Below are 22,294 nucleotides of genomic sequence, written 5' to 3' on the forward strand. Positions count from 1 at the left end.
TCTGTACCATGTCATCCAACCCCTTTGCACCGTAATGGCACTTCTGTGCAAAGGGCTCCTGCATTGCAGTAGCAATGGGCTTACATTGAAGCCCTTGAGACCTGCAGGCCGATTCTACAAAGGTCTTCTAAATCAGTTTACTGAAAAAAACCTATGTTGCGGTATCAGTGGTGCTCAAAACCTTTTCATGTCAAGGACCCCAAAATGATATGTATTTGGCCACAGACCCCCCCCCCCCCATCTCAAAATATGTTGTGCCAGGGACCCCCCAGAAGCAGAGATTCGAGTTAAAAATGTTTGCTTTAAAATATATATTCAAAGCTGCGCCAATTTTCACGATTGTTGAATATCCAACCTACTGTATATAGCCAACATCTAAAATGATTGACACAGACGCTTTCCCAGTTTGAATGTGTTAATAGCTGTCATGTTTTCTCAATCCCTGCACATCTTAAAACAAAAATGAAGAATAACTTGAGGATGGAGTTGTAATATAGTTGTAAAATATTTGAAATGCATACCGGTAAATAGCATAAGGAAACGTTAAATGTTCGGTAGAACAGGTTGTATGGCTAGCAGGGCATCCAAATCCATCGGCCATCTTTATCTGTTGTTTCTGTGCTCTGTGAGCGAGAAACCAGAAGGTTCCATTCACTTTAGCTCAAAAACAAATTTAAAAGCATACTCTGCCAATGTAAGCGATAAGTGTCTATAATGCGATAGCTGGATATGATATGAATATGTTCACCTCGCATTCTGATACAACTACAGCACAAATGTCTTAAGTGGCAAATGTGATTTTTGAGACTTCATGCGTTTGTTTTCGACCTGCATGTCGGCCTGGCGGACACGAAGACATGAGAGAAAGGGAGGATGAAATGACGTTATGAACGGAGTTTTGTAACTTTAGAAATGATCTTTTGAGTGGATTACACCGGTGGTTCCCAAAAGGACCCCCAAATTGACAGTAATGAGCCCGCGGACCCCCATTTGAAAAGATATGCCAGGGACCGCCATAAGAGAAGATTTTTACGGCTCTAGCAGTGATTCTCAACCTGTTCAATTTCAAGGACCCCCCAGTTTGACATGCGTTAGTCTACGGACCCCCATTTAATGGCATTTTTATCTCTGGGACTCCAATTTATATTGTAAAATCAAAGTTAATTTTACTCTGAGAGCATACACTCACAGAGTTACAGACCCATAAGGGTCCATTTGGTTCCTAACTATCATTTAGCTGGGGACCCCCTGGAACTCCCTCAAGTACCCCTGGGGGTCCCCGGACCCCACTTTGGGAACCACTGGGTTACACAACTTTAGCATGCTCTTTTAATTTGGAAACATTGGCCATTCTGTTTCCCTACTTGTCAAACATAATTTTAGTAGCTCTGAATCAGAATGCCGTCTCGTTTCCGCCTCATAAAATTGTCTCTTTGCTAATCACGGTTTACTGAGCATAACGGGATTGAAATTGGAAACTTTGCAGAAAGGGACTCAATATCGCCAGCACTGATCTCCCGCTGAGGACCCAAAACCCCAACGTGGACCACCTGCGCTGGCACAAGTATACTGTAGCGTTCAAGTGTCGAGTTTCTCTCATTGACTGAGGTTCCAGATTGTAACATGGCTGACTCCAGAAGGACGTGCCTTGGGAGACGTCACGCTCCATGAAAAGATTCATGCAAACAGAAACAGTCCTCTTGCATCTTATGAGAGTATGTGTAGGTCTTAATGGCAGCGTGGAGATCTGATGACTGTTAACCCATTCTGGCCTGTGATCAGATTCTAAAAATGTCTTCTACATCCTGACAGTTTTCTGAAAAAGCTATGTTTCTATGTCAGTCGTTCTTCGATTTTTCAAAAATAGCAGACCTACAAGCTTGTGAGCTTGTAGATCTGCTATTTTTCAATAGCTAAAGCATAACATAATGCTAACACCAAAAGGGGTTCCCGCCCAGAATGGGTTAAAGATGAAGATCTACAGTAGCCTTCCGGTTGGTGTCCTTAATCAGTTACATTCTATATTAGCTTTATTTTGACTTTGTAAATATGTTAACGCTGGTTTTTAATTGCTCGATTTTAATCGTTTGTGAAGAAATGTAAAGAAATCACCTGTTATCCCCATTCAACAATTTGGAAATACCCGTTCATGCTACAGATATATGATTCATTGTAGATGTTGGCCTTTACAAATTTGTCTTAAAGACGGTTTTGATTTAAATTACATTTTGCGCGAGGCGTTGAGCGCTTGCAGATCAGCTATTACAGTATCTATGTGCGGAACCGAGTCAAACTGAATGCAATGCCTCAACTCCTACAATTCCAAGTGCTTATCAGGGTGGGGGGTCCCCAGTTCAAATATGATTATTTTGGGGGTCACGGCCAGAAAAGATTGAGAACCACTGCTGTACAAGACAACACTGAGGCCCCTTTAACACCAAAATAACTTTGGTTCTAGAAGTTTCCGTTCTAGATTCTTGGAACCTTGGTGCTTTCACGGAACCGGCGGCCATTTTTTGCTTCCAGTTCCAAACCAAATTGTACGGTTCTGAACCACTTCATTTTCAGTGGAAACGCTCTGTTCAATATTAAGCGGGAAAAAATAACCGAACCGGTTTAACCCCGGTGGAAAAGGTGCCTGCAGGGAGAGAGGGACAGAGAGACAGAAACGGAGAATGAGCGTAACGTTACCGATGCAGACAGGACAGCACTCCCCCTCGGGGATGTAGAAGTTCTCGCAGTCCAGTTCGGCGCACTCTGCCTTGGAGCAGAAGGAGATGCCCCCCCGACACTGGCACAGCCAGCAGGGGTCCATGCGGTACACCTCGCCCTCTGAGAACTCCTTCCCGTTGTGGACGCACTTGGGAGAGACTGTGTGGGTGGGAGAGGGAGAGAGCAGTGAGACTGGGAGAGACTGTGTGGGTGGGAGAGAGCAGTGAGACTGGGAGAGACTGTGTGGGTGGGAGAGGGAGAGAGCAGTGAGACTGGGAGAGAATGTGTGGGTGGGAGAGGGAGAGAGCAGTGAGACTGGGAGAGACTGTGTGGGTGAGAGAGGGAGAGAGCAGTGAGACTGGGAGAGACTGTGTGGGTGAGAGAGGGAGAGAGCAGTGAGACTGGGAGAGACTGTGTGGGTGGGAGAGGGAGAGAGCAGTGAGACTGGGAGAGACTGTGTGGGTGGGAGAGGGAGAGAGCAGTGAGACTGGGAGAGACTGTGTGGGTGGGAGAGGGCGAGAGCAGTGAGACTGGGAGAGACTGTGTGGGTGGGAGAGGGAGAGAGCAGTGAGACTGGGAGAGACTGTGTGGGTGGGAGAGAGCAGTGAGACTGGGAGAGACTGTGTGGGTGAGAGAGGGAGAGAGCAGTGAGACTGGGAGAGACTGTGTGGGTGGGAGAGGGAGAGAGCAGTGAGACTGGGAGAGACTGTGTGGGTGGGAGAGGGAGAGAGCAGTGAGACTGGGAGAGACTGTGTGGGTGGGAGAGGGCGAGAGCAGTGAGACTGGGAGAGACTGTGTGGGTGGGAGAGGGAGAGAGCAGTGAGACTGGGAGAGACTGTGTGGGTGGGAGAGAGCAGTGAGACTGGGAGAGACTGTGTGGGTGAGAGAGGGAGAGAGCAGTGAGACTGGGAGAGACTGTGTGGGTGGGAGAGGGAGAGAGCAGTGAGACTGGGAGAGACTGTGGGTGGGAGAGGGAGAGAGCAGTGAGACTGGGAGAGACTGTGTGGGTGGGAGAGAGCAGTGAGACTGGGAGAGACTGTGTGGGTGGGAGAGGGAGAGAGCAGTGAGACTGGGAGAGACTGTGTGGGTGAGAGAGGGAGAGAGCAGTGAGACTGGGAGAGACTGTGGGTGGGAGAGGGAGAGAGCAGTGAGACTGGGAGAGACTGTGTGGGTGGGAGAGGGAGAGAGCAGTGAGACTGGGAGAGACTGTGTGGGTGGGAGAGGGAGCGAGCAGTGAGACTGGGAGAGACTGTGTGGGTGGGAGAGAGCAGTGAGACTGGGAGAGACTGTGGGTGGGAGAGGGAGAGAGCAGTGAGACTGGGAGAGACTGTGGGTGAGAGAGGGAGAGAGCAGTGAGACTGGGAGAGACTGTGTGGGTGGGAGAGGGAGAGAGCAGTGAGACTGGGAGAGACTGTGTGGGTGGGAGAGGGAGCGAGCAGTGAGACTGGGAGAGACTGTGTGGGTGGGAGAGGGAGAGAGCAGTGAGACTGGGAGAGACTGTGTGGGTGGGAGAGAGAGAGAGCAGTGAGACTGGGAGAGACTGTGTGGGTGGGAGAGGGAGAGAGCAGTGAGACTGGGAGAGACTGTGTGGGTGGGAGAGAGCAGTGAGACTGGGAGAGACTGTGTGGGTGGGAGAGAGCAGTGAGACTGGGAGAGACTGTGTGGGTGGGAGAGAGCAGTGAGACTGGGAGAGACTGTGTGGGTGGGAGAGGGAGAGAGCAGTGAGACTGGGAGAGACTGTGTGGGTAGGAGAGAGCAGTGAGACTGGGAGAGACTGTGTGGGTAGCGGTTTCGGATGTTATCAGATGATTTAAATTGGCCCTTATCAAGACCATGCAATGGAGCCAGTACAGACATTTCCTACATATCGACACTGTCAGCCATTGTTGCTTTGTTGTTGCCTTTGGAGCGTTGTCCGACTAGTAACCCTAAACCTAACCCTACCGTCAGTCTTAACCGGCCACATAAGTAAACATAAAGCAAAGTTGTTGTATAGCGCAGTTTCACTATGTTTTTGCTTCGCGTTTTCCTATAGTCGCCTATTCGCAGTAGCCAGTATGTGGAAATGTCCATAATTATTGCCTCCATTGCATGGTCTTGGTAAGAACATATTGGTGATTATCGGTGGATAACATTTGAAGAGAATGGTGCGGGTGGGAGAGGGACAGGAGTGGGAGAGAGCAGTGAGCCATCAAGGCTCATTCATAGTCTGGATTTTCGGTGGTGAGGTGACCACCGCTCCGGTGGTGAGGTGACCACCGGAGCTGAAATAACGTTGAGCGGTGGTGAGTAAAAACAGAGAAGGGCTGGGGCGGTGGCGGTGGTTTGCTCTTCACCGCGGCTCGTGACGTCATGTTGTAGTTCGGTGGTCACCTCACCACCGAAAATCCAGACTATGAATAACGCTTCACTCGATGCCGTCAAGCTGAGGCCAGACGCCACATCGTATCGTTGCAGCAAAGCTCGTAGTGTATCTCCCTTCTGCCTTCTGAATCAGTATAGTTCTCAAACGTCTTTGTGCCAAGGAGTAACACAAAAAAAAGAAACACAAAAAATAACAATGAAAAATAAGATGCTAATAATATAACATTTAAGGAATGAGAGGAAGATAAAGGGCCCATGAGGAATTCCTTTGGCGGGGTATGTGGTTGGTGGGAGGGGGTATATAGCTTAATGTCTGGATTTATATAATGCGCAATAAGGCATTTCCATATATAGGTATGTGGGGTTAAACAACGCTCGCAGTCCTGATGAATGAAAGGCACTGTTCTCTGTCAGGTGTCCATCACATTTGGTAGGGATTAACAGTACCCCCCCCCCCCGCGCGCCAATCCTAACCACTAACCACCACATGATATGAGCAACAAAAACACGCCAGAGTTTTCATTAAATAATTATCTGGAGTGCCCAGACCCGTATACGCTATACTAGTCGTAGTAGTGCATCTGGGAATTCATAAACAGCCCATTCGTTATCTGTTCTTGATATAGACTGAGTGGGTTTATTTTGTATTTGTTATCAGAGTGTGCTACAGTAGTGCTGAGGTAGATACTGAGCGTTGAGAGGGCTTAAGCCTCGTGGGGGGAATGGAATCTATCAGACAATGGAAGCCAGCTCCCTGAGGTGGAATTTCACAGGGATCTGTCAAGCCTTGAAGAGGCGGCGGGGTCTTAGCGAGCGCAGAGCAAAAGAAAAACAGCGGTGGGTCTGCGGCCGGGACAGAATCCGTGCCCGGTGGGCGGGCGGTGTGGCGAAGGGGATCACCCGCCGCACGGCAGGATTCTTGCTCTTTTTCAGTGGTGGAAAAAGTAGTCGAATGCTTTACTTGAGTGAAAGTATCAATACTGCAACATAGAAAAGTGAAAAAGGAAAAGTCCGGAATTCAAAATGTATTTGAGTAAAAGTATTGGTATCAAGTGCCAAAAGTAACAGTACTCTTTATGCAGAATGGCTCTTTTGAGCTTGTAAATGGCCGAAATGTATTTGTGGCTTAAGTGGTTAATGCACGTTTTGTAATAATAATCAAAAGCTACAAAGTCACTAGTAACTAAAGTTTTCAAATAAATGTAATGGAGTAAAAGTACAATATTTGGACCCGAGATGTAGTGGAGTAGAAGTAGTACAAGTATTGGAAATTGGAAATACTACAAATACAACTACAAATACCTCCCTGTCGATCATGTACTACGAACCGAAGCTGAGCTTACAGTGGCCGCTGCCTTGGGGGAAACTCGAGGCTTGCTTGCGTGTCGGTCGGTCGGTCGGTCGGTCCAAATGTGCTAGACAGCAGACAGGCCCAGTAAAGACAGAGAAAAGTACCGGAAAACCCTGGGCTTTCTGTCTGCAAAATGCAAGACGTTCCTGAACAATGGCTTCTATATGGATTGTTGCAGAACAATAACGGGCCCGTAGTGGTGGCTTTTGCAGGCAGTAGACCCTCTGATCACTGTAGACCAAGGCTGTGGGGTGGTTGACGGTTGTGTGTGTGTGTGTGTGTGTGTGTGTGTGTGTGTGTGTGTGTGTGTGTGTGTGTGTGTGTGTGTGTGTGTGTGTGTGTGTGTGTGTGTGTGTGTGTGTGTGTGTGTGTGTGTGTGTGTGTGTACACATATCTTTGTGTACTGTAGACATGTGTGCAGTGTGTCTCTGCGAGCGTGAGAAATAACAGAGAGACTGGCAGAGAGCAGAGGAGGACTGACGGAGAGAATAAAACCTTTGTTCTTCTTCCAGTGGAGTTCTGTGATTTCAGTGACCTGAGAATTCATCTGAACTTTGAGTTACTTGTTTGATTACAGCGTGCCATCGACACTCCGGAGAGAGTAGCATACTGCGAGGATACTGGTGGAAAGTATGGTACATTTACTTAATTTTGAGGTATTTGTACTTTACTTGAGTATTGTTCAACATATCGCGACACATTGTGATTTGTTTGCTTGTGGACTTTTGAAAACTTGTGAAATGGGACATTCTGCATAATGAGTACTTTTACTTTTATGTTTTTTTTAATGCCAATACTTTTGTACTTTTACGCAAGCAAATGTTGAATAACAGACTTTTACTTGTAACAGTATTTCTACATTGCAGTATTGATACTTTTACTGAAGTATGAGTACTTTATCCACCACTGATAACGGCGTGTCATCGACGCGCCGGAGAGAGAGTAGGATACACGTTCATGTACCACGATGAACCGCATCGTATCCTTTTAATCAGACAGCCGGACCGATATGAGCTGGGAGATGACGATATGAGCTGGGAGATGACGATATGAGCTGGGAGATGACGATATGAGCTGGGAGAGGACCGATATGAGCTGGGAGAGGACCGATATGAGCTGGGAGAGGACCGATATGAGCTGGGAGATGACGATATGAGCTGGGAGATGACGATATGAGCTGGGAGAGGACCGATATGAGCTGGGAGAGGACCGATATGAGCTGGGAGAGGACCGATGTGAGCTGGGAGAGGACCGATGTGAGCTGGGAGATGACGATATGAGCTGGGAGAGGACCGATATGAGCTGGGAGAGGACCGATATGAGCTGGGAGAGGACCGATATGAGCTGGGAGAGGACCGATATGAGCTGGGAGAGGACCGATATGAGCTGGGAGATGACCGATATGAGCTGGGAGAGGACCGATATGAGCTGGGAGAGGACCGATATGAGCTGGGAGAGGACCGATATGAGCTGGGAGAGGACCGATATGAGCTGGGAGAGGACCGATATGAGCTGGGAGAGGACGCGGTGCAGTTATCTAAGAAACTCAAGTCTGGTATCATCGCCGTTGGGTGGAAACCTTGTATCTCCAAAAGTGTTACTTTTCAGTAAATGGACAAAAGAACCTGTGTGTTCCAATGGATCCACTGTAGTCATTCAGCCACATTTTTTGAAACATGAATGTAAAAAATGTCCCATACTGTTGTGTGGGCCGTTCATAATCATAATGCATTTCAGGTATGAAGCTGCGGGCCGTATCAAATTCGTCCCAGGGCCGCATTTGGCCCGCGGGCCGCACTTTGGACACCCATAATCGCTGGCCAATCGGAGGGGAGAATAAGAGTTATTGCACGATTTAAACGTTTGTTTTTTTTCAAGGCAACCACACTAATTACAAAAAATTACATAAAAAGTTGAAACGCAGAGATACAAGGTTTCTACCCGGTGAAGTGGGCTTCTGAAGGGTCCGCGAGCGCATCCCCGCAGAGAAGCGGCTAGACAGCTTTCCTTTAAGAAAGGCAGCACAGCACACACGCTGGCAGATGTTAGGAGTCTGACTACTATGGTCTCTATAGCGGAGAGCATCTGTACGCCATACCTCCGAGCTGCTCGCACCGCTGACCCCCGCGCCTTCCTGCAACTACCGCCGCACTGTAACACAAAGCATGTGGTGCCAACCGAGTTGAAAGTAAAGCGGGGAGGGGAGATTTAACTTCTTTTTTCTTTTTTCTCCTTCTCTTATTCGCTCTCACTTTCTTCCTGTTCCATTCTCTTTCTCTGTTCCCCTCTGTGTCGCTGCCATCCAGCCAGCCTAGCGTGCGGCGGCATAGCCAAGCAGAGAAAATGCAATAAGCAGTTTAGGCCAGTTTAGGCTGAAATCAAAAGGGCACGGCAGCCTTTTTCTAACGCTCGCGCAAGAAACAATAGGAAGTCACGTGACGGGACACTCACATGTGATTTCCTGCGGTGTTTGCCGATGGTAATCCCTAAAACAAACTTTGCGGCAACAGCCTCTGAATTCCGTGCATGCTTTTGTGATGCTCGCTCCTTCTCGAAAGCGGGGCGAGACTTGGGCCATGAATCCGGTTGGGGTCGTAAAAAAGCCCTGACCTTAAGAAGGGTTCAGCCTTGCTTCAGTCTCAATGGTGCAGCTTGTGGTCAAACTGGGCCGGCCAATGAGAACCGCAGCAGTAAACGAGGGTTCCACGTGGGAAAGCTTTCTTGTAGGAGAGTAGAGGTGGGATTTAGCATATTCAACACGTCACCGTTAACCACTTAAAGGTCTCGTGACATATTTTTTGTTTACCTCAAACCTGAACTTTGAACATTCAGTGGATTTTCTGTGGTCTGGGGTTTTCTGAATAATTAATTGGCCTCAAAAAGTGCTCTGATATGCCGGTGGACGGTGATGTCACCGTCCACTAATGCCGCCCTCTCTCCTCTATGCATGTCCAAAACCATTCGTTTTCAGGAAATGGGAATTAAACTGTGTTCTTGTGACTATAATTTACTCACAAGCTCTTCTTAATACTTTTGATTGGTTCAATATTTATAAACCCACAGTCACTTAACCACATTGTGAGCTCGTGGACGGGCTAATTTTGTTGTCTTCACTTGTGTGACACGAAGTGAACAAATTTACTGCTTCTGACAGAAGGTTCCGCCAGTTGGAATCCAACTGGCAACTGCTTCTGGCGTCTGATAAGCTTTATTATTTATATCAAACCGGATCGCTGATTTTTCTTCTTTTTCTTTTTTGCTTGGCCTTTCCTTCTTCAGCGATCCCAGAGAGGATTGTGCAACCGCGCTGCCGTTCACCTCCCTTTATACAGGCTGACTAAAAAGCTGAGTAACTCGAAATCTACTCCATGGTTTGGATAAAACGTGCGGAGGTCTTTGCTGATTATCCAGTGGTCTAGATGGGAACATTGGCACTTTCTAGAGCAAGGATGGCTTTATTTTAGCTCGCTAGCATTGGCGCTATATATTTAGCATCTAAGATGGCCGCCCAAACAGGATGTGAGTCCAGCGGGTGTTACATTACAAACAGCAGGGGGCAGCAGATGGGTCAAGAGCAGGTTAAAAAGTAAAAACATTTTTGTTTCATATATATTTTCCCCATGTTATCTGACCCTGTTTGTTTTTGTTTTAATCCTTGTTGTACTGTATTTTTTGCATTATTACACTATGTTGTCTTGTTTTAACTTACAGCACTTTACTTTGTAACATTGTTTCGAAAGGTGCTTTATAAATAAAATGTACTTACTACTACTTACTATACAACAAAGTACGTCATTCTTTTACAAAAAACAAACAATGATAGTTTGGAAACAAATGGACCTTTATGAGTCCGTAACTCTGAGAGTGTACAAATGGTAGTGGGTCCATTTGGTTCCATATGTACACTCTCAGAGTTAAATTAACATAGATTTTACAATATAAATTGGGGGTCCCAGAGATAGAAATGCTATTAAATGGGGGTCCGTAGGCTAATGCATATCAAACTGGGGGTCCTTTAAATTAAACGGTTTGAGAATCACTACTAGAGCCGTAGAAATCTTCTCTTATGGGGGTCCCTGGCATATCCTTTCAAAAGGGGGTCCGCGGGCTATTTAGTGTCAATTAGGGGGTCCTTGACATGAGTCAGTTTGGGAACCACTGCTATATGTTTCCTCAGTGAGTGACGACGGGCGGCGAGCCTGAACGCTGTCCACGCAGGACACAACGCAGACTGTTTGCCCAACTGTGGCGCTGATAAACAGTAGACGGCAGTAACCATCTGTAATATCAGATGACGATGTGAGGTCGGCGCGAGGAGCGGGGCCGCGGCCAACGCTCTGCCACCCAGCAGACCCAGGCATGCACCTAAGCGCTCCGCTCTGCTGTTGTTGGAAAACAGCACTCTCGTCGAAACGCCGCGGCGGACACCAAAACACACACACGGGGCAGGCCTGTTGTCATTGTACACACACACACACACACACACACACACACAGCACAGTGAGCACACTCCGACTAAATACCCGTCCGCGGGCCAAGAGTATCTGTGGAATGGAATCAATGGATTCCGTCGCACCACATTCAGAGGAGTGGTGTCTTGATAGTAATAATTCACTCATTATTTTGTCAACCACATGCGTTCCGATTCTGGGGGCAAGCATTCCGCTACTTACGGCAAAGAGATTTCAAGTGGTGGGGGAGAGGGGCCTATAGTCCAGACCTCTGGGGTACTCCAGTCAACAAAGTATGTAGGGGTTTAACCTGAAGTGGTTGAGTTATTGTATTATAAGAAGTATTTTTGACAGTTCATATGCTTTTATGTGAGATCGGCGCAGAGGGGGACAAAGCCAAGGGCCGGGACAGAAGAGAGACGTGCGAGACCGATCCACAAGGAGCACCAAACTCTCTGAGCAACCACGCACGCCAGAATTCACTAACTCAACACATGTGGCGGCCTTTGGGAGATACTGGGGGTTTGGGGGGGGGGGGGTTGATGCCGCGTCTTCACCCCGCTGTCCCCGTCCGCGTGGGGGCCTTTCTTCTGATGCGGGGGGAGGGGGTGGGGGGCGCAGTCATGCAGGCATGATGGATGGTAGGGGCAGCAACAAAAGGCATCAAGCCCCGGAGCCCAAAGAGCAGCAGACACTTGTTATCAAAACACTGATCCTCTGGCCCCTACGGCTGCCATTCAGCCTCCGTCGGCCTGCCTGACTCCATTACCCTCCCCACCGGCAGACATGGAGCACATAAAAAGCATTCCCATCGATGAACTGTTGAACCTGGTCCCTGTGGACGTGTGACCAGACGGGGAACCCTTTGACACTGCACTTCTGTTTGAGCAAATTCACAGCCTAAGCACTTTTCTGGTCACTGGGCTCGTTAAGTCCCATTAATTCCGGGACACGGCGTTCATTTATGGACATGGAGGGCCCAGAATGGGAATTTGTTCTGTTGGTCAAACAGCGAATATTTTGCTGGGAGCGCAGAGTAAACAGGCCACAACGCCGCAGGTCCCCCCCCCCCCGCCCCCTCCTCCTCCGCTGCCTGCCATGCCTCCTGCATGGCCCCCGGTTGAAGGGCGTGGGCAGTGGGCGTGGGTTTTTCCTCTCCTCCCGAGCTAGTAGCATAGAGTATATATATAATAGAGACTGAACTGGCGCGAAGCTCCGCCCCCCCAGCTATTCATGTCAGTGGAAGTTGCTCAGTGGCGTTTTGAAGCACCCGGAAGACTGCCGGAAGTCCCTCCCCGGACCTCAACTTTGAGGTCCTGAGTGACGTAGGGCAACCGAGCGCTCAACGTTAAAGCCCAGCTGCACGGGGTTTCCCGGTCATGAATCCACGGGTCCGCCTGTAGTCCTTCCTCCTACCACTAGGACCCAGAGCTTCAACGTTGAATAGCCTCGCTGGCCCCTTGGCTAGTAGGCCTGGCCGTGTCCATCCAACAGCTGCTCTCTCCTCCTCCCCCTCTCCCTATGATGCAGTGCTTTTCAACTTTTTTCATGCCAAGGCCCATTATTTATTCGCCTTTTTTTCCCTATAATTTTATCCCACGATTTTGTAACCCTTTTTTTTTTTCCATTATCAATTATCTAATGTAATCTTGTGCTCTACACTCCCTCCGCCAACCTGGGGAGAGCAACGGACTGACCTCATGCTTCCTTCAGTGCATGAGCGCCAAAGCCGCTTCTTTTCACCTGACGGGGGAGTTTCACTGGTTGGACGTAGCGCGTGGAAGGAACTAGGGCATTAACATAAAAATCGATTAGTCGACTATTCGACTAGCAAAACGGTAGTCGACACTGTAAATCAAAAATCGAGTAATCGTTAATATTATTTTTAATTTTTTTTATTTTTTTTTATGATTTTTATTTTTTTTACAGCAGACATGCAGCTGTGAGCTCTGTTGTTTTGTTGGTAGTTCTCCAACTTAAGTACTAATCCCTTCCTGGCTGATTGTTTTCATATCATATACAAGCCGACTGTACGTGGGTTTTGCCGTCACCGTCACTCGTGTAGGTGCGGTGGGCGGCGGTGGCTGCACTGGCAACATTTAAGACAGATTTTCAAAAAGCATATCATATGCCTCATACGCTCAATGGGGACAACTACAGTGTGTAAATACTTTTACTATTGGTGAGTTTACTACTGTAGTTTGTTCAACAAGTTAGATTGGAGACGTGTCGTCGTTTCGTCCGGTACAGTAGTATAGCAGCCTGTCCCTCCTCACTCTGCCCAATAATATCCAGTTTGGTGACAGTCAAACTACAGTAGCTCTTGCCGTGATTTCATGTTTCTTTTTCTTATTCATCTTTCTTCATGCTTATCCAACAAAAGTGCAGGCGTGCGGCATTATTAAAAACAAACAGCCATGCCGCGCGATCATAGTTATAATAGTCGTGAAGTAGTTGATCATCTGATTCATAGCCTGGTAAGCCTGCTAGCTAGCACGCCTAGTATGTAATCATAACCTCCTCCTAGCTTGTAGCTCCTTCTAAAAACCAAAGGAACTGTGGTTGTAACTTGTTGTTGAACATTTAGGGTGTATGAAAAACATCGCATCATCCTCCTATCCAATTCTCCAACTGAACAAACATTTTCAACAACGTAACATGCTATGCTGCGCCGTAGAAAGGTCTTGCGCATCAAAAATAGCAGATCTACAAGCTCACAGCGCGTCCATCCGTGAGTCATTGTGGACTTGCAACTTTGACTTGACTTTTAACAGCTGTTGTGAATTTCGGCCAATCAGAGCGGCATTCAGCGTAATCTAGTAAGAGAGTGGCGACACTAGCGTTGACTCCCATTGTAACAATGGAATGCGGAAGTGCTCATTCTATCTCAATGGGATAGTTCCAATGTTTGGAACTATAGCCCATAGCACCCCGCTTTGTGGCGAGATCAAAGCGGGTCGCCACTCTCTTACTATTCCACTCGGCCTGCATTCACCGCCTCTGTTTTGCAGTTAATCCTTCACTCGCGCTGGCCGTTTCAGAACACAATGTTTTAATGCTTGATTGGATGGAAAAAAATATCATATTTTACCGCCGACTAATCGATTATAAACCGATTTTGATGGTATTCGTGTCGACTATCAAAAATCACGTTTGGTTAATGCCCTAGAAGGAACACGTTAGTAGAGCTAGGCAGTTTAGAGACCAAGATTACTACATGTTTTTTCTGAGGGTACCTACCCTAGGCAGATGTTTAACCTATTTTGACCTGAGATCAGATTCTAAAAAATGTCTTCTACATCCTGACAGTTTTCTGAAAAAGCTATGTTTCTATGTCAGTGGTTCTTTGATTTTTCAAAAATATTTTTCTGCTATTTTCAATAGCTAAAGCATAACATAATGCTAACACCAAAAGGGGTTCCCGCCCAAAATGGGTTAACAAAAATGTAACTCTTGGTAGTGTAAAAGGGTCAATTTGGTTAGCAACTCTCCATGGGGACCACCTGGAACCCCGCCAAGGACCACTGATGGTCCACGGACCACTGGTTGAAAACCACTGCTATAATGCCCCTCCCTCCTTCTCCCTCCTCCGTCCTCACGAGGTGAGAACACGCACTCAACACGGCCGACCAAACAATCTGTATTATGTGACCCATTACGGCTAATATCCCCTCGGGCAATCTAATTTGCCGACACGCCCCTCAGGAAGAAGCAGAAAGTCTTTGAACTTGTGCTCCTGAACAGTGGAAGGCTCAGACAGATCAACAGCCCGACGGTAATCAGGTCTCCTCTGCCTTTTCATCCTCAGATGTTTTGGTCACAGGGAGGAAATCGCTCGCCCTGATGAAAGTAACGGCCCGCTGGAAGCCGGTGAAAACCGCACGCGCGCGGCGCTTCCGTCTCTCGGCGGGGAGTGTGTGTATATCGTCTGCGTGCATGCATTGTATCATGTACTAGACCTGTGCCCGCTGGCCACCGGCCTACTTGGGAACGATGCGGGAAGTCGGGAACCTAGTATGCAATACCTTGTTGTCCTTGCACCCGTTTAAACCGTCCGTCCGTGTGTCTTGCCTGCTTGGCAATCAAGCAGAGGCTGGGAATTCTACAGGTGAGGGGACTTAAGCTCATTAAAGGTCCACTGGCAAAGCCTGACCAGAGCCTTTTGTGGCGGTTCTGGACAACCGTGTAGCGTGTATCTGACGAACACCAGGCCAGCTACTGCACTCCGTGTGGTGTGGAACGCATGTGTCAAATTTCAATGGTTCTCGAGTTACGCGGATTACAGACGTACGTACATGCACGCACACACACACGCGCACACAGACACACACAGACACACACAGACGTGGTGCATTTATTCTAAGATATAGCGTGCTGGGCAGCACAGCGCAGATACCTTTCTGGCACTCGAAGACGTCGCAGCAGTCCCCCGGCTGGCCGCTGGCTTGGACGAGGGGGACGGCGCGCTGTCCGCTGGGGCACTGGGGCTGGTGGCAGCCGCGCGGGTCACAGGTGCACTGGGGGGGCAGCGAGGGGCAGCAGCCGGCGTGGGGCGTGTAACTCTTGGTCAGGACGGAGCCCTCGGGGCAGGAGGGCACTACCAGAGCAGGGCACGTCACCCCGGCACACCTCAGCTCCTCTGAAAACACAGAACCATATGAGGATCAGACTTCTGCATCCATATGCAAACCAAACAGGACAGCGACAGTATAGGGCCGACCTTAAACACACACACACACACACACACACGTCACATGCAATAACAAGCCTCTGTGAGGCACACTGTAACACCACCTTCAAGCAACGTCAGGTCTCCAACAGTACCAACACTGTTCCCTGAGCGACCAGGGGAAAGAGGGTTTACTCTCTGTGTGTGTGCGTGTGCGTGTGCGTGTGCGTGCGTGTAAGGTCCCCCTCCGTCGTAGTGTTAGCTGAGTAGCTTTGGAACAGTGCAACTCATGTTGCAAACATAAGAGCTGAGCTGAGTTCATCCACACTCTCTGCCCACAGCCTTTAGACCCCCCTCCTCCCCCCTCCTCCCTCCTCCCCAGCCCCCTTAGGCCTGTGACAGCTTTACAGCATCGTGTCAAGAGACACGCCAACGCTCTCTCCCTGCGCATCCGGTCCAGAGGCCTCTGATCCCACCCGGCCGGCATCCAATCCAAGCGGCTCACACTTTATTCTCTGTGGTGCCGTTTGTGGTCAACAGGCGAGAATAAGCGCAACCCGAACCGCAGCACTGCCGTAAACAAAGGTTCCACGTGGAAACCTTCCCCCATAGGAGATTATAGAGAGGTGGGATTTATCGTGATCACTACTAGTACGTCACTGTGTTAACCACTTAACCCAACACTTCATCGTGCATACTTTGTTGTTGTGCAATGAATATGTGTCATGCAGCCAAAATAGGCAATTTACAAGCGCCACAATCCACCATTATCGAGCTGCTATTTTCCCTTTCGTTTTTCCATCTTTCAAACATGTGAATGACATGTATGACCAAAACAGGGACGCCAGGTTGAAAGTGGGGAATACAGGCCAACCTTCAACAGAGGCTTTCCTCTCTCCCCATCACTTCAACACACCAGGAAGTGTTTGTGTATTTGTTTGCCAGAGCCCGGATAATAGCTGCGATACCCCTCGTTAGAGGGAAAACAGGGAATTGCTGGGGATCAGGGGCTGTGTGTGCGTGCGTGCGTGCGTGCGTGCGTGCGTGCGTGCGTGCGTGCGTGTGAAAGAGCAGGGGGTAGGGGTATATTTTGGAGCCTGTTCAGGAAAAGTGAAGCAGACTCTGTACCTACATTGTGCAAGAAGAACAGTAGCTACCTTTCTGAGCTAGGATTACCCAAAGCTGAGAGCCGTGTTTATTTTGGTTCTGTGTGTCACTGTAATGTATACAGCGCTGGGCAGAGGGAAGCGGGATCGTGGAGAGAGCAGACTCGCGTCCTGTCCCATAATTGTCTCGCGTCTGAGTCGTTTTGCAGATCCCCTGCTGAAAGCACGGGCTGATACACAAACACGCAGTCGGGTCGGCTTTGAAAGATGAGAGGAAGGCTAGGAGTAAAGGGGTAGAATTAACCCGTCGCATGCATGATGATGGATGAGGCCGCGGCAGAATCTGGTAATTGCACCGCTAGTTTGGGTCGTCACCGGGCCACTTACAAGAGGAAGTGCCGCAAAAGCTCATAAATAACTAATTGCCTCATTATGAGCAGCAAAAAAAATGAAAACGCATGATGAGCTTTATGATGATTTACTTGAGGGGAATGCTTGGGAATCTTCGCGTGCATTTGGTTTTTGCGGCGGGGGGGAAAATAAATGGGCCGGGAGCCGCGTTGCGTAACACACAGCGCTTGGGGTTTCGGTGGCTCGTCCAGAAGCTGAGTTTTGTTGATGGTCTTCCCAGACTGGCGCTCGGCTCTCCTCCTGCGCAACACGACTCTCTCAGAGGACGTGTGCCTCATCCCTGACATTTGAAGACCTGTAAAAGGATCCCTCTGGATTTCACCACCATAGGGGGGGGGGGGGGGGGGGCATTTACTGGCATTTAGTCCTTGGGCAAAGGTGTAGTCGGTGATGATCTTTAGGAAACGCTTTGACTCCAGGTGACTTTTTGGAGTCAACGTGATGTTATCCTCTCCCATTTCACAGGTGGAAATGATGACATAGACTAGAGTCTCATCCACTGTACATATGGCCATATGGGTGTCTGTTAGTCGGTAGTGTGTATGGGTGTCTGTTAGTCGGTAGTGTGTATGGGTGTCTGTTAGTCGGTAGTGTGTATGGGTGTCTGTTAGTCGGTAGTGTGTATGGGTGTCTGTTAGTCAGTAGTGCGTATGGGTGTCTGTTAGTCGGTAGTGTGTATGGGTGTCTGTTAGTCGGTAGTGTGTATGGGGGTGTCTGTTAGTCGGTAGTGTGTATGGGTGTCTGTTAGTCGGTAGTGTGTATGGGTGTCTGTTAGTCGGTAGTGTGTATGGGTGTCTGTTAGTTGGTAGTGTGTATGGGGGTGTCTGTTAGTCGGTAGTGTGTATGGGTGTCTGTTAGTCGGTAGTGTGTATGGGTGTCTGTTAGTTGGTAGTGTGTATGGGTGTCGGTTAGTCGGTAGCAGCACGGTTACTGTGGTTACCGTCTGTCATGTGGGTAAAAGGCACCACTCAATTTGCATGGGTGTGATTTTTGATTGTATAATGGACGTCAATGGGTCTGTGATCTTACTGAGACCTTGCCCAATAAAATCCCTGATGTCACATTTGTTTCCATTTGTACAGAGATCTGTAAAGGTCCATTTGATTCCTAACTATGGGGACCCCCTGGAAACCTCAAGGATTCCCGGAACTCCACTGTCATCCGCTCAAGTGTCCTTTTGATGTCTACCTGACCCCGAAGATACGGGGTGGATTGGAGTGGCGTGACCTTTGAGCAGCACTCCTGCTTTTAAAAGGGGTAAAATGTCTGGCAGATGCAATTGTGGATGAAGGAAACGGTGTGTTTCTCCTGCCCTAGTAGATAAATAGAGCGAGAGTGTGAGGTATCTGTACTGTACTGTTTGCTCAGGCGACCTGGAACACTAAGAGCCGCCACAAAGCTTTCATTGATAAACTTTGTTGCTGAATAGTGTCATAGAAAATGGGGAAGGGGGGGTACCCTGAATTAAGGCACCATACAAGCCTTTTAACGGTTCTTTGGCCTAAATCCTATGCGGGAGTAAAATAAACTTCAGTTGGAAGGGGCTGATTGGAGAATGTTTTACTTGCAATAAAGTCGGACACACAGGGACCCGACGCCGCTGCTCAGTTGAAACCCCGGTTTTGCATATGAAAACCTTGGTCTGTTGCGAACCGTAGAAAATGGCCTGGGACAATCTTGCACAATGTTTCGGCACTGAATAACACTTGTGTTTTTGTATGTGCCCGGGAGAGGGCTGATTAGTCTCCTGATTATTCACGTATGATAATAGCGCCGGGGTTGGAGTGCAACTGCGAAAAGCAGCTGGCAGACACGCCATTGTCATTCAAATGAATGGAGCCGTATAGCCGTCCGTGGACTCGCTCCAGTCCTTGGAGGTCCAATTAATATAATTTTCAAGCACGGACACCCATCTACACAACGGTCGGACAAAAGGGGACGGGGGGGAGAAAAGTCAGCCCGCGTGGACGGATTCCATCCCGTTGCCGTTTGTGTTTCGATCTCCGAGCCATAAATGTCTGTAATTAGTGAGTCAGCGGGCCCACAGGAGCAATCACACACTATCACAATGGTGGCCACTCTCCAGCGCACACAAACACACAAACACACAAAGACCTGATTTGACATGCTTGATAAATTCTCACTCACCAGATTAGCCCGACGCGTTCTCTTGCCGAGATGGCGTGAAACATAACACCTAGCAACCCCTGACCTCATTGTACAACTTACAACTACTACACACATACACATTGTACAACTTACATCTACTACACACATACACATTGTACAACTTACAACTACTACACACATACACATTGTACAACTTACAACTACTACACACATACACATTGTACAACTTACAACTACTACACACATACACAGTGTACAACTTACATCTACTACACACATACACATTGTACAACTTACATCTACTACACACATACACATTGTACAACTTACAACTACTACACACATACACATTGTACAACTTACATCTACTACACACATACACATTGTACAACTTACATCTACTACACACATACACATTGTACAACTTACAACTACTACACACATACACATTGTACAACTTACATCTACTACACACATACACATTGTACAACTTACAACTACTACACACATACACAGTGTACAACTTACATCTACTACACACATACTCATTGTACAACTTACAACTACTACACACATACACAGTGTACAACTTACATCTACTACACACATACACATTGTACAACTTACAACTACTACACACATACACAGTGTACAACTTACATCTACTACACACATACACATTGTACAACTTACATCTACTACACACATACTCATTGTACAACTTACAACTACTACACACATACATATTGTACTACACATTGTACAACTTACATCTACTAGTACACAGTACACACATACTCATTGTACAACTTACATCTACTACACACATACTCATTGTACAACTTACATCTACTACACACATACACATTGTACAACTTACATCTACTAGTACACAGTACACACATACTCATTGTACAACTACTACACACATAGACTACAGTAGGGATCCGTAACTGGAGGGACCGGATCCAACATTGAGGAACCAGCATCGGTTCCATCATATTTGCAACCGTTCCACACCGTTAGTGGTTTTAAAAACGTTTTATTTCAAGGACCACCATAACTCTGTGTTAAATTAAGAGGGAATCGTCGAGGAACCGGAATCGTTAAAATCTTAACGGATCCAAACCCTAGCCCACACACACGCGCGTGCACACACACACACACACACACACACACACACACACACCTGAAGGCGGCCCTACTGTAATAGGTGGGATGCGGAAATTGCTTCATTACCACAGAATGGGCTCTTGTGTAAACAATGCATATTTCTGGCAACTCGGCAGCTCATTGAGGGAAAGAAAAACACCGTCTTTGTAAATGTGTCTTTTCTTCCCTCCGAGGCAGCGGGGCACAAGGAAGGCAGTCTTTCTGCCCAACCAGAGCGGCTCGGCCAGGCAGAGGAGGCTGTGTTGACAGCCATGAGTTTACTCATGGAAAAAAAAAAGCGTACAATGTGAGTTCTGTTCACCGAATGACTTTGGAAACCAGTCAGCGGAGAACAAAGCTGTCTCAGTCCAGCTGCCCTCTGCGGGTTTTCTGGTCCGTCCTCAGGTTGTATAAAGTTGCTCCGCAAAGGGGACACATCAGGGCCCGTCTCTCTCTCTCTCACGTAAAGCTGTGGGGGCCTGGCCCTCTGCCCACCAGCAGTTACAGCTGAGAACGTCCGCATTATTCCCCTATGTGTACGAGTGTGACTGTATATACTGTAGAGTGTGCGAGATGGCAAGGCTAGAGCTGCTCTCGGAGAGCGCCGAGGCCAGAAGGCGCAGACGGGGGGGGGGGGGGGGGGGGGGGGGGGTCACAGGGGAGAAGCACACTCAGTGGGAACTTCACACTATGGTTAGAACGGCGAGGCAGCCAGGCAGCAGCCAGCCAGCGTCCGTCCGGCCGCCCCCCGTCCCCACCCCCCCCCCAAACGCCTCGCTCTCTCTCTCGCACTGTGGCTAAATATTTGCAGACGAGAAAACGTGATCCCTGTGTCCCAGGCAGCGATCGCTGCTGCTGCCGCCGCAGCAGCAGCAGCAGCTGTGAGAATGCGGGGTGAGCGAGTTACTTGAGCACGCGTGCCTGTATGCATTCACGTGAACATACGTCCATGTGTCTGCAGTACAGTACAGTACTGTATGTGTGCATGTGCGCATTTATTCATGTGTGTGTGTGTGTGTGTGTGTGTGTGTGTGTGTGTGTGTGTGTGTGTGTGCGCGCGTGCGTGTATATACGAGTGCATCCAGGCACAGCATCACATGTGTGCTGTCCCTTGGAAACACACCCCTTTCCTCTACTGTCAGATGTCCAATGAGATTGGGCCGGTGGAAAGTGAGGGCTGATCTTGCAGATGAGGCTGAAAAGGCCTCTCCAACAATGTCGGCTGAACAACAGTATTCTGACACCGCTCTGTAAGCCCATTGTCTGTAGGGTCTGTAGATCTGGCACAGAACGCATGGGAATACTGCTCTGCTCCCAAATATATATATATATGGGGGGGGGGGGGGAGAGAGAGAGAGAGCGAGAGAGAGAGAGAGAGACGCACTGCAAAAAGAGCTGCTCTTTAGATGAACTCAGATCATGTCATACTTGAGAACCATCACTCAGACCTTCCTGCTGGTTAAGGTACGAAAAACAAGTCTACAGGAGACCTGGGCTGCAGGCAGCTGCTTAAGAGATTATGGGATAGCCGATGGAGTTATGTAAGCATGCTGGCACACGGCAAATGTTTCCTTTCAGGCAAAAGAAAAGGGGACAAGAAAGAAATAGATGATGATAGGAACAGTGGGCCTGGCGACCAGTAACAGTGGCTTGCTTAGGTTACGGCTGCGGTGATCAGGGTTGGTCAGGGGCCACGTTTAGAGGCTGGGAGTGCGTTTGAGGCTACTTTCAACTTGGTCTGCTAGAGTCTTAAGGCACGGGTTTATCGAATGGGGCTCGGGCTTTGCAGGATGAACTCACCTTGCAGGGCCTGAGGCTTCGTTATGGAGTGGACATATGTGTGTCTTGGCCTCTCCTTGCAGGCCGGTCGGCTGGCTGGCCGGTCGACTGCCTGCCTGGCTAGCCAGCTGGCGGACTGGCTGGCTGGCTGGCTGGCTGGCTGGCCTAG

General features: G+C 48.5%; 1 protein-coding gene across 1 annotated transcript in view; it reads right to left on the reverse strand.

Annotated features, from left to right (window-relative positions):
• The window catches only part of LOC306941878 (cysteine-rich motor neuron 1 protein), a 45,717-nt gene that overhangs the window by 9,620 nt on the left and 13,803 nt on the right, over positions 1-22,294 (reverse strand). Inside the window, 2 exon segments of the mRNA XM_079527518.1 lie at positions 2,692-2,871; positions 15,275-15,517. Coding sequence (XP_079383644.1) covers positions 2,692-2,871; positions 15,275-15,517 — 423 coding nt within the window.

Source organism: Electrona antarctica, assembly GCF_951216825.1.
Source record: "Electrona antarctica genome assembly, chromosome: 18".
Taxonomy (NCBI): Eukaryota; Metazoa; Chordata; class Actinopteri; order Myctophiformes; family Myctophidae; genus Electrona; species Electrona antarctica.